The sequence below is a fragment of the Platalea leucorodia genome, assembly GCF_965183815.1.
Source record: "Platalea leucorodia genome assembly, chromosome: 3".
NCBI lineage: Eukaryota > Metazoa > Chordata > Aves > Pelecaniformes > Threskiornithidae > Platalea > Platalea leucorodia.
The window spans coordinates 15840819-15853745 of NC_138825.1; the positions used below are offsets into that span (position 1 = coordinate 15840819).

The 12927-nt window shown below is 49.4% G+C and overlaps 1 protein-coding gene across 6 annotated transcripts in view; it reads right to left on the reverse strand.

The window, feature by feature from the left end:
- Positions 1–6067, reverse strand: part of CST3 (cystatin C) — a 57255-nt gene extending 51188 nt beyond the window's left edge. For 4 of the 6 annotated variants that reach the window (XR_014227695.1, XR_014227696.1, XM_082307138.1 and 1 more), the window contains exons 1-2: positions 5769–6067; positions 5115–5228 (exon numbers count right to left, since the gene is read on the reverse strand). Coding sequence is in view for 3 of the 6 variants with exons in the window: in XM_082307138.1 (XP_082163264.1) it covers positions 5115–5228; positions 5769–6041 (387 nt within the window). In the remaining 3 variants the exon portion in view is untranslated. Of the gene's footprint in view, positions 1–1843; positions 2016–3569; positions 3972–5114; positions 5229–5768 lie in introns of those variants that run through there. The other 2 variants (XR_014227694.1, XM_082307139.1) reach the window with 2 other exon arrangements.
- Positions 6068–12927: the final 6860 nt, after the last annotated feature.

The window sequence follows — 12927 nt, forward strand, 5'->3', positions numbered from 1 at the left end:
GGACCCAGGCTTAAGCTTAAATGAGTTCTTGGGCCATGGGCAGAGGAGGTGTGTGGGCAAGGGTCCCAGATAGGGTAAAATAGCCGAAGGCAACCTGTACTGCATTTCTCAACACCATCTGGGCTTTTCCGTTCTTGTGGTAAAGCTGCATTTTATCGCAGACTCTCACACATATGCCCTTCAAAAAAGCCAGCTAGGCTGAATGCTGCCAGCCTGGTCAGGTGGGATCAATGCTTCTGCTTGTTCACGCTAATGAGGATACAGCCTCGTTGTCTTCAACTGAGCATGCTGTAGTTGTGGCACACCGGTAATGCCCACAGGCTCCAAAAACATCATGACTTTCACAGCTCTGTGTCTCAGCTGTGCTTTGCAGAGCTGGGAGCTACAAGTCCACATGAGTATGGGTCTGCAGGTGCAGGCACTGCTAAGGAGAGCTGCACTGCTCAGCCGGTTGGCCCTAAACCTCTCCCTGAGTCCCAGAGCCCGATAAAAGCTTTGGGTTCATGACGCGTAGCAGCAGCAAAGTTCTGACCCTGCTAAGTTTAAGGCAGCATGACCCCAGAATTGATCCGTCAGATGCAAGCAAAGCATAACAAGAGACAACATGAAATAAGCACTTCCCTCGTCACTTGTTCATGTCTGTCACTGACATTTGAAAAAAGTCCGGCAGTGAATGCAGCTAAACACGAGGGCTCAGTGTTCAGCTGACTGAGCTACTGCCAGCCAGCCGAGCAAAATGCTCTTGGCAGGGGAACTTCCACTAATGCTCTTAGCCTGTTGCAATTGCAAAGTAACAGCCCACAGTGGAAGGTGCTTAAATTAGGTCAGGCTTTTTTGGCATTTGCTCTGAGTGGAGAGCACGTAGGGACAATCACCAAGGTTGACACCCAGCAGCTTGTGAGGATGGGGTAATCTGTGCCATTCATTCGTGCCCTTAGTCACTGGCATTTCATGAAAATGCAATAGCTTTGAATTCAGGAGCTCATAACACTGAAACTCCCCTTTTCTCTGGCATGGCCACTCTTTTTCCTGTATGCTGTTCAGAGCTGCTGGCTAATAAATACAGCTAAAGTGGTGGAAATGCCTGGTTACGTCCATCCGTATCCTCATTTCTTGCCTAGTCTCCTTACTAAGGAGACCAGTGCAATTACCCAGCCAGGCCTCAAGCCAAGATGATAAAAGGGAAACACAGGCAAACCCATCAAAAGCATGATGGACCACCTTCACCACTGCCTAGTACTTGTATAGATAGACTGGAAAATAGGGAATAAGCATGTACAAATGAAGGGATTAGTTAGAAAAACTGACAAGTGAGGGAACCCAAGTGGCTCGGCACCAGGATTTCCTTGGTGAGCAGGGTCACTGACCCAACAACACGGCAGATGGACACCTGCGCAGTCACTGACCTGCCTGGCAAGAGATACGGGCCATCTTCGTGCACGGCACTCAGAGGGAACGGGTCAATGATGGTGGGGAAGCAGGGGGAATAATTCCTATCGGATCTGAGCACATCTTGGATGGAGATCCTTGGTGTCGGACAACCAGCTCATCCCCCTGACAACACGAATCAAGATCTGGCCCTGTGCTCGCTGCAAGCTCATCAAACCCCAGCAGTGATGGGAAGTGGTATTTCCCTTGGGAGAAAGAGCAGCCCTCAGAAGACGCACTCCTAGGGAGCTGTATTTCCCTCCAGAAGCTTGTTTTCTGGTTACTCGCTTGTTTTGCTGTCCTTCATTAGATCTGAGCCCCCCATCCTCCATGCCCAAAGATGTGGTTGTGTTGTTAGCTCTCGTCGAGACATCATTTTTTAGGCAAAGAATAACAGCATCCTTACACTTCTCACCTCAGGCTGCTCTCTCCGGCCATCAGATCACTTCTGCAACTCTTCTCTGGACCCCTCCCACCTTCTTTTCACAACAGCACCACCAGACCTGGGCACAGGACTCCTGGGCTTGAGGATTAACAGAGGGCATGACAAACCACTGGACTCACTTTATCCCCGGGTGAGATTTACACTGAAAGGAATATGTTTACTTCAAAACACAGAAAAGCAAAGACACAAGATAAAGTAAGAAATGCACTAACAGGACTATGCAAAACAAGAAGCATCCCCGTTGTTCACCTCAGCACCTTCACCCACTCCCAAGACTCCTTTTCTTGACCTGGCACCTTCCCCTATTACCAGAAGGTGAAATTTTTTTCAAGGGGATCCTGCTCCTTCCTTCCAGTCTTCCCCCAGGAGTAAAAACCAAAAGACCCCTCCTATGCACAATCCCAGGCTCCAGTCTCACTCGCCTTCTGCTCAGGGAAGCTTCCTTGTCTCTTTTGCTTGGGTTCTGGGACACCACATCACAAGACATTGGAAAGGCTACATTTTTTTTTCCTAGATCTGGAAAGACAGCTCTTTCCCTGTGGTGCTCACGCCAACCCCAAACATGGTGCCATACTTACTGCAACTAGCAGCAATGCGCTTGACTGAGTGAAAGACCCCACCAGGCTCGTACATGCGCTTGGATTTAGAGGGTTGCTTCTGGGCAACATTTGCACTCGGAGAACAAAGCCAGGTTTTGTGGACAACACCCATTTGCTATAAAACTACACCAGCCGATAACAACATTTCTTTCTTTCTTATTAGTTATCCACTTAACACCAATTACTACCTTTCCTGTTGTTTTTGCACTAGGCTGTCCTCAGGCTAAATAGGTTACATGTATCGGAGCCCCACGCAGGCACAGCATCCCCAATTTCCCTGCATTACAAATTGATCACAGTTCACGAGGAAACACCTCACCCAGTTCTCTTAAGAGTTCTCGGGTGCTGATCCTCTCTGCCTGCTGATTTAAAGGGATTTGCCCAGATCAGACATCATTCAAATCCTCCCCAGTTAATACACAGCCAGAGCATAGTCCAGTCTACCCCCAGGACAGGGAGGGACACTGACCCGCTCCAGGCATTTCCGCACCCATCTCTGCTTGTAAAGGGAAGGTGTCACCGGTTAGGCACACATGCCGAAGCAGCTGCTCCTCCAGCTCCACCAGTCATCATTTAGGTCATAAACCAAGCGAGGCATGCTACTGCTTGGACTGCAAGGAAAGCCCCGGGGCTTTCTGCTCAGAAAAAGCTGGGGATAGAACCTGCAAGGGCCAGACGCCACAGGAAGCAAGGGTTCCTAAAGCACCTCAAAGGCCATGCAGGAAGACACTGGTGCAGTTAATTCTTACACAGCACAGATGCATAAACACACACAGCCTTAGAACCGAACAGTATAGCAGCCAGGACCTGAAATGATCACAGCTGTAGCACAAGCTTTGGCTAATCATCCCAAGATCAAGTGCTGCATACTGCAGTGTTTTCAAAAGTAGTGTTTCTTCAGTGAAAACAGCCACAGACTTCCATCTCTTACTCAAAACCAGAGGCCAGGACAAGGAGGCATGGTTTTCTCTTCCCTGGGATCAGGACCCCACATTCCTTCTCACCCCATTCTTTGGGCATGATAGACAAGGTCCCAAATAGAAGCAAACCCTCCCGCCAAGACAGCAGAAGCCCAAAGAAAACCACAGATCACAGCAATTATTAATTAATTTTTTATGTTTACAGTAGTCACTTAACAGGGATATCAAGTTTTTTTTAAAATCAGAACTCTGGTGTTGGAGTTTATTGGGAAAGCTGTAGGAAGACCAAAACAGCTGCTCTAAAATGTGATTACAAAGAAAAACAAAGTTGAAATCATACTGTGCTTTAAGGAAAGTTACATAGTTTAACTTGCATAGCACAAGCATACATAAGTAGTTGAGTTAACAGGCATTGATAAAGCCCATCCTGATTTGTGTTATTGCCTTTTTTTTTTAAATCTGAGCAACCGGTTGCTGGTCTCTGCTGGAAGCAAGGTAGGCTTATTGGCATCTAGACTCCAGTAGTTTAGTTTCGTTTTGCCAAGGAATAACGTACACTACAAAGTTGCAAATGGTATGCTAAGGAGAAAAAGAAAAAAGCAGTTATCAGCTTAAGAGCATAAAACAGTGTCACTGACCATTGTTCCACACTGATTTACTACCCCACATGATCCAGAATGTATGCCACTTCCGTGGCTCTCGAGGTTTGCACTCTCCTGCCCAGTATTCTGGAACACCACTCGTGTTAGTACCTGCTCAGGATGGATCATCTCTCCAATGAACATTAACAGAGAAGCTGAGCAGTCAGCACTTATGAAGATCAGGTTACCTCCTTCACCCATTCACACAGAGGAAAGCTTTTGGCATGGGTAATACTCCAACACAAGCTCTCAAGCACAGGTAAGCACACCTACGCAGCTAATCTGTATGTGCACATGTCAAATCATTGCAGCTGTCATAATGGTACACACAAGCTTCTAGCTAGGTGCTTAAGGGATTACTTGTGTGCAGTTTACACTTCTCAAACATGCAGGCAGAAAGGGCATGTACAGAAAGAAGTTAAGCCTATCGCTGCAATTAACAGAAGTAATAAAGTATTAGGGAAGAACCAGAACTCGGGCCAGATCAAGGCAGACATATTTGGTGCTCTTATCTGAAAAGCTAAAGTACTCCTTAAAGAGCACTGCTATTAGACAAAACTCCCATGTAACAGCTTGGTGGGCACAGAGGAGTCATCTGCCTCTTGTGATCACTACTTAGCCTAAAGCACCATTCACAGTAAGGTAAGTCCCCCAGGACAGTGTGTCAAGTCAAGCATGTTTACATCACCATGGGACAAGAGGAGCCAAGAATGGTATGGGGACTCAGGACACTGGACTGAGAGCCAGGAGGCCTGTAGGATTGGCAGAGTTTCCTCCACATATCTTTGTGATCTGGACCACAAGCACTTTTTAAGAGGATTGAGGCACACACACTTTAAGAGGATTGAGATCCCCACTTACAAAGCAGGCTAGAAGGCCCTGCCTTCTCTGTCACCACCATCTGGCAAGACAAGTTCTGCAAGGGCAGTATCTTGTTAAGCATAAAGGCATGAGGTCTCTGATCTTGGCTGGGGCAGACAGGGGAAGGGGTTGAAAACCCAGGGGGTTTTCTCTGCACTAAGCCAGCCAGAGGGAAGGGGCTGGAAACCCAGGGGCCAGCACACTGTGCTCTGGAGCCTACCTTAGCCATCTGTGGCACATCATGGAAAGCACAGCTCTGGAGATCAGTTGCTGGCTTTGGGCAAGTTGTCCGGCCAATCTCGACTTTCATTATGTACTTGATTCCAGCCACAATCTGCAACAAGACAAACAGGCAAAAGCAGCTTTATTTGCAGTACAGAATGGCTCTCTGACAAGGGAGGCCGAGCAGAAAGGCAGACAGTTTTCTGTTTACATGATGGAAGCCAGACTCCAAAAGTACAGAGAGGACTGTGTGTGGCAACCTCCACAGAAGAGACACTTGGCACCCTTTCAAAAAGAGGAAACAAAATCCCAGTAAACAAGTCACACAGCACAGCTTCCTTAGCCAGTAAACAGAGACATGTGTTAATTCATCAGCAGCCTAAGGAAGTTACTAGCCTCTTCAGTAACACACAGCACTCAAGGGCATTTAGATTGACAAGACCCAAGCTATAAAAAAAAGGCTTTTATTCACCTTCTGTGGGGAAAAAAACAACCTGAACAATCCCTCGAGCTTGAGGCCTGCTCCTTCTCCAAGGAAACCCCACAGGCCTCATTCTCAGCCGCCCCCCGGAGGGCGCCAGGGCCGGTCCTAACGCCCCCGGCCCGGGGCCCACCCGGCCGCCGCCGCTTACAAGCCCGCCCCGGCACCCACCTGCTTCTTGGCGCTGATGATCCGCACCACCCGGCTGGAGTACATGTCGTTGCTGGCCTTGTTGTACTCCGCCATGGCGAACTGCAGGGCCCGCTGCAGGCCCTCGTCGTTAGCGGTGTCGGTGATATCCACCGGAGCCCCCACCAGCCGCGGGCGGTTCTCGCCGCCCAGCGCGGCGCCGGCGAACAGCAGAGTCGCGGCCAGCAGCACCAAGCACCCTCTGACTACCGCCATGGCTACCGCCTCAGTCGCCAGCCCTCCGGCCGCCGCCATTTTAAGGCCGGCGGGGCGGGGGCGGGCCGCGGCCTCGCCACAAACACACCGCCCCGTCCCGCCCCGTCCCGCCCTCCGGCGCGGAGCCCTCCGGCCGCGCCGCCCTGTGCCCCCGCCGCCCTGTGCCCCCGCCTCGGCGGGAGCGTAGCGCAGGGGTGGCCGCCTCAGCCTTTAGGCCGCCTCAGCCTTTAGGCCGCCGGGCAAGCTGTGCACCGTCAGGGTGTCCGAGGAGCAAGGCTTCCCTCTGAGGGGACTGGGGGTGCCCCGGGACAGGCTTCATAGTCAGGGAAGGTGCCTGACCAGAAGCAGCCCTCCTCCTGGCGCTGCTCTCTTTTCAGAAAGGCCAGCACTGCGAGGAGGAGAGGGTTTCAGTAACCCCTGAAATCTCTCTGCCTGTGCCCTAAGGCCGTCTTGCTTGTGGAAACACCGCTGTGTCGCCTGTCCCTGGGGAGGGGACAGGAGGCAGGTGAGGACGTGGCGCGGGGGTTACGCTGCCCGCGGCCCTCCACAGGGGTAGGGGTGGGGAAGGGTGTTTTCCGTAAAGTTGGAGACTTCCCAGGCTCTGCCTCCTCGTGGGTTATTCTAGCGCTTATTTCCCTCTGCTGCGACGGGAAAATAAAAACCACAGAGCGTTTTAAGCTACAAATGCGGCTCCCAGCACAAAACACCGTGTGTCATTTCCTCCATCTGCCTCCGCAGCGTTGGTGTTGCCTCATCCACGCTAATGGCCCCGCTGAAGGCTGGCGGGGCCTCGCGGCAGGGGTGGCTTCCCGGGCAGATGGCTGAACTTCCAGTCTCCTCTCGTAACCACAAGCCTATCTGCCTCCCCCATCCCGTCAGCAATCCTAAGTTTGGAAAGACAGGACCTAATATAGCATGATGATTAGTGAGATTTTAAGGCCGCGTGGAGTTGTTAGGCTAAGAGAGGGCGACGTTTTGCACCTGAATATCCGCAGCGTGCCTTATAATGAAAAGGAAAGGGCTTGTGCGCTGACTGGAAAGGCTGCCTGCATGCTAGCAATATCCAGCGTGAGAGTTATCACTGGAAGAATCCCCACGTTTGGCAACAAGCTGTGCGACTAATTCAGCAATGACAGCGCGTTGGGTAATTTTTACAGCTAGAGAAGGGCATGAGCTCCACTGGAAGCAGCAGAGAGGGGACCGGGACGTGGGTATTGGGACGTGAACCAGAGCTGCTAGCGGCTGCAGGAGTCTTGTCTCCATTTATCTTTTCCTTAATTGGCCTTGGATCCAGACTGGATCAGTTTAAAACTCAAGGATAGAGCTCGCCTAGTGTCTTTAGAGGCGAAGGCTCTCTTTTGCACTCAGTGACTGCTGCTAACAGAAACAGCCGACTCTGGCCTAGATCAGTCACTGCACCTCCAGCGTACCTGCCAGGTCCCTTCCACCGCCCTGGGCCGACCCTGCCAGCTCAGGCCTCCATCGAGCAGCGCCCCGGCTCCCAGCCGCGGGGGATGCTCACCAGCCCCACGCAGCACACGCAGGGACCTGTGCCTGACACTACCGCACAAGGGAAGCACCGTGCGAGGGGAAACCAGTGCCTTTGGGATTCAGGGAGCTTTGACCTTGCAGGCAAACGAGCAAGCGAAGTCTTAGCTCTGCTTGGGTCACCTCATTGGAGTTAAGGCATCCAGTGTGGCTTAAACTCACACCGGCAGGTAGTAAGTCAGCTCTCGGTACAGTCTTGCTGATCTCATGGTTATTTCTACAAGCGGACATCGTGCGAGGTACAGGGCGACACAGCTGTGTTCCCTCTCATCTCTGCTTTGATGCCACAGCATGCCCATTCAGCTGGCCCCGTTCTGCCTCAGAAACCCAGGGTTTCAGTTTCTTCTCACACGCCAGTTTGTCACTGGCCCAATGAATAATTGATGCCACAAAGCCACTCCAGCAGAAAAGACTGAGGAAGCAGAGGAGACTTGCTCCAGTAATGTGAGGGGTGGTGACACCTTTTGGGAGGAAAAGGTTCATCCCGCTCCTTAGGCAGATAATCATTCACACAACACAGAGGGACCATCCTCTCCAACACAGGGGCCATCTTGCCCACAGAGAGGCGACAGCCTGGGCACAGATGGGGAAAAGTGTCTGTTTTGAGTTTTATGAAGCAGAGCCTTCGGCCTGAGTTTCCCCTCTCCCTGGGAAGTGCCCTGTGTACTGGTTCCTCGCAGGTGGGGAAGTGTCTCTGTGCAGTTTCAACCAAAATTTCCTCCTCCTCAAACCACTGCCCCACAGCTTCCCCAAGCTGCAGCTGAGGCAAAGGAATGTTTTCCAAGGAATAATTCCCAACCCCTTCCTGCACGCTGCAGACAGGCTTTCCAGAAATGCTGTCTGCCCTCCTGCTCACACCACCAACTTTTGAACCTAAAGGCAAAGTTTACATACAGTTTGAGAGAGGGGGAGACATCTCAAAGACTGCAGCTCGCTGGCCACAAGCACTGCATGGGAAGGGAGAGTCATCCCATTGCCAGTAGCAGGAGCGGTGCCAAGTCTGCCACACTCTGCTTTTTCCCCAAAAAAATGTGCACTGGGGACTTTGACATTATATCACTGTGATACTTGAAGTCACTGATGAGCCCCACTTAGAGGATCCCCACTTAGAATTTCCTCCCCAGGAACAAGTCAGCCCAAGCAAAGGAGTCTGCTGGATTTGCAGCTCAGAAGTCAGCTTGGCCCCTTTCTGCCAAGTGGTTTAGTCAGGCGCTAGAGGTCCTGAGCACTGACGGTCCTCGAGCACCAATATCAAAATTCCCTTTTCTCTTCCCTGGTCCTTCTGCATTCCTGCTGTCTCCCACAGAAAACAGGGACATATCTGGAGACCTGGTGGATGCCTGACAGCTTTTTCAAGTGTCTGGAAGGAGTCGCGCATTGGTCCATGTCACGTTGCCCTCTTCCTTGGTCATCAACACTTCACTCAGTTGAACAGATGTAACTGCAGAAAGCAGAGCCAGTCTATGCTCAGCAGTGTCAGACCCTGGAGTTTCTTTGGTGCCAGCATTTCTCTTTGTCTTTCCTAACAGATGCACCAACATTTATTCTGCAAAAGGGTGGCTGACAGAGTCCTTCTTTGACATGGTTCATGCCTCGCTCTGCTGTGCAGAATGGCTGCAAAGGGAAACTTCCCCTTCGGAGCTCCTGGTTCTCCAGCTTGGGCAGTGCCAGACAGACCCTGCAGACCCACAATGAAAACAGAAGAAGGCTGCATTTGTTGACTATTGCCAGTCCAAACCTCACAAAATCAGGACTTGAACCAAAGCAATTTTGAGAAAAAAAGGCTTGGAAAAAAATGATGCTCTACAATCGATGAATAAAGGGAACCTGGTTCATGAAATAAAACTGCATCTTGTCCTTTTGTTTCTGAAGGGCACAACCATTTTTCTCTATCAATCAGATGTGCCTTTTTAATATAAATAAAACAGAAATTCTCAAATAACCAGATGACCAAAGGAGCTGGTAATTTAAGGACTATACCAAGCAGCAGGAGACTCATGATAACATTGCAAAAGTTTGTTGTACTGTGTGCTATCAGTACAGCCAGAAAAATAGAGTTTTAGTGTCTTCTTACACGGTTGGTTCAACAGCATCTGTGCAGTATCCAATATATTTTCATTTACCTTTTGCCTGTGTTTCAATGTCACTCAGGACTGGTGAGCTTTTTATGTTACCAGGCATACTCATTTCTCCAGATAACTGCTACATTCCTTGCCCCCCTTGCTGTTGACATCCCTCATCTCTCTTTTAACATCCAAAGGAACAATTATAGATGTCTCTACTCAGCAGCTAACTGAAGAGCTCTGGAATACTGTGACATGTCTTTCAAAGTACAATTAGACAAGGATGTTTGAAAAAGCAACTAGGATGTTTGAAAAAGCAACTAGCCTTTAATCAAGAATAACAGTTCCTATTACTGTGATAGAGGCCGGAACAATGGGAAAAGCATGATCAAACACTAAACATCTGGTTTCAATTTCTCTTAACCGACGGACAGCAGGCCAAATCTATGCTGGGGTCAGTGCTTTGCATCCCGCACCGTGAATGTAGAGCAGCGAAGGGTGGGGTGCTGACATGGTTCCCCCTTCTCCTCCCACCACGCTGCGTAACTAACACAAGGTGACGGACGGGAGGCGTTTTGTAAAAGAGTCGCTTTCGAAGGGTGAAAGCCTCTTGAGCAAGACAAGTCAGCAGTTTATGAGACAGGGCTGAGAGTGATTCAGTACCAAAGGCAAAGCTGTTTCACTGCTGTTGAAGAGTGCCCTCTGCTTATGGAAATGAACCCATCCCATACCAGCTTATATTCAGTGATGGTGGGAGCAGTAGGGAGCCTCTGCCTTCCTTCGAGACCCACGGCCACCTCTGTCCACTCCCTGCTCTGGCATGCAGAGGCGTTTTTTTTCAGGAGAGGAATGGAGGCAATGCCATGACTTGTCCACACAAGGAAAATCCGGGCCCTATCTTTGCTCTTGGCTTCAAAAGGCGGGTCTCTGAAATCTAGGAAGCTGATTTTAAAGTCCCCAGGGAACCAGGACCATGGCCAAATCTCTTCTGCATGTACACACGCCTTCATATGCTGGCAAGCTCTTGCCACAAGCAGAGAGGGGCGGCTTTTCTGGATAGACTGCAAAGCTATTCTTCAGCTGAAGAACACTATGTGCCAGGACAGGCTTCAAAAGCACCAAAGGGCTGCTGTGAACATATTTCATTCCTGGCAGTACAACCAGATTAGTATAGACCCTCCCTCCAGTCTCTCTGAGGCACAACCATGCTTCCTTTGCTCTTCAGGGTAGCCTGGAAGGAGCTAATGACTGTCTACTTTAAATAAGCTTAGCACTTAGTGCTGAGTGCACCCTTCAGGAAATTCAGTGGGAACAGAGCTATTAGGAAACATAGGCCCTCCATCTAGGTGGAGCTAGGTTGAGCTCTCTTGAATGCACAGCCCTAGATTTCTTGGGAATACAAAAAAAAAAAAGAAAAAACCCAACAGGAAGCACGTGCAAGTAGCACTGAGCCCTGTTCAGTCACTGGCAGTCACTTTTAGGAATTAAATCCCAACAACTCTCAGGACTGATCTCAGTAAGGTGAACGATTATCACCCTGCAGACAGCGATTCCTGTGAGATGGAGGTGAGGTGGGCGCAGCTACCCAGCTCTCTGCTGAGTCCCACGGTGCTCACATCACTTCTGGGACGACAGCATCGCGCTTTGAATCCCTTTCCCTTATGCCAATGCAGAAGATAATCTGCCTCTAAGAAATGGGCATTTGCATACAAACATCTGCTTTAGTAATTACTGATGTTAATCTGCCTTTGTGCCCAGGAGGGAAGGCATTATTGTTTTACAAGCAAGCAGTAAATAAAGTAATTGCCAGCAGAAAAGCTGCATTTCAAGTAACTGCAAGCAATCAGTTATGGTCAGATTGTGCAACTGAAGCAATGAAGCCAACAGTATTGATAGTGGATGCTGATTTAAGTGAAGTACTGGTGCACTTGGGATGTTAGCAAAAAAATCCACTACACCAGCATCCTTTTTCACTCTGAGAAATATAAATGCTGGCACGGTAATAGCATATATTCAAAATTATGACCAGAGATTTTATGCAATCTGGTGCCTTTAACTGCTGCATTAGCTTGTATTTACTAAGAATAATTCAGCCATTCCCTTTTCTTCTGTATTCTTCTTCTTATGTATTTGTTCGCTTTAGACTGCAGGAGAAATAGATTTACTGCTTAAGATTTGTATTCATTAGTCCTCACTAGATGTTTTTTTCTTCCACAGGAATTGTTTGGTTCAGAGCTGACAAGAAAATGATTTCTGTCCTCAGTCTCCAATCCAATCAATCAGAAGCACAAAGCGCATGTTTAAGCTTAGCTTCTGAAGAATACCAGTGACTTCACACGGCTAAAAATAAGCCTAAAATTAAGCGTACGTTTGTGTGCTGTGCTGAAACAGGCCCTCCAGCAGCCTGCTGGGGTACTGTCCATTCCCGTCTCTTCCAGCAGCAAGCTCTAAAGTTGGAGTGAAATGGTCAGATGTTTCAACAAAAGTTTGCTTAGTGGAGAAGAAAAGCCAGGCCATAAGAAGGAGTATTTCTTCAAGTTTGGGCCACAATCTGCACACAGCAGAGAAACAAAGTGTAGTGGAGAAGCCTGCAAAGACTAGAGCTCTTGCTCTGAGGCTTCACAGGTCCCAGGAAGCCCAGAGGGGAAAGAGTTTCCTGTGCAGTACCATGGTGTCTGTCCAGAGTTTCCCCAAACTCCCCAGGAGAAGGTGGTACACTAGCCACACCACAGTTCTCCTCTCTGTCAGTCAAATCACTCCTGTCCCCCCTTGACAACAGCTCGTAGCCACAACTTCACTACTGCTACGTCCAAGGGCTTTAGGACATAGCACAAATTCGGGTGTTCGCTAAGTGCGATATCACCCCTTTACTACACATATACGTATTTATGATGAAGGGCCTTTGTGGGGAGCAAGTCTAGAAATCCCTAATGCTTGCAGGAACCCACAATTAAAGGGCCATCCAGAACCTCAAGTTTTTCTCGGTTGAAGCGAGCTCCTCCGCTGTGTTCCCAGCAGCGCCAAGCCAGCAGGCAGCCAGATGCCAGGCTGCTTTGTGTTGCATGGCACTGCGCAGATAGAGACAACAGTCACAACTGTTTTATGGTTTTGGTTTTTGTTTTTTAAGAGACAATTGTTGTGCTGTCAAGTAACTGCATTAATTTCTTGTTGGAAGACAAACCAATGGTGCATAGCCTGGATGTGCACAATCCCCATATATGTACAACCTCTGTGCTAGGTTTTGAAGTGGTTATGGTTTCTGTCTGCGCAGCATTTCAGAACAGCAAATTCTGCCTGGTTAAGGCTTTTTTTTT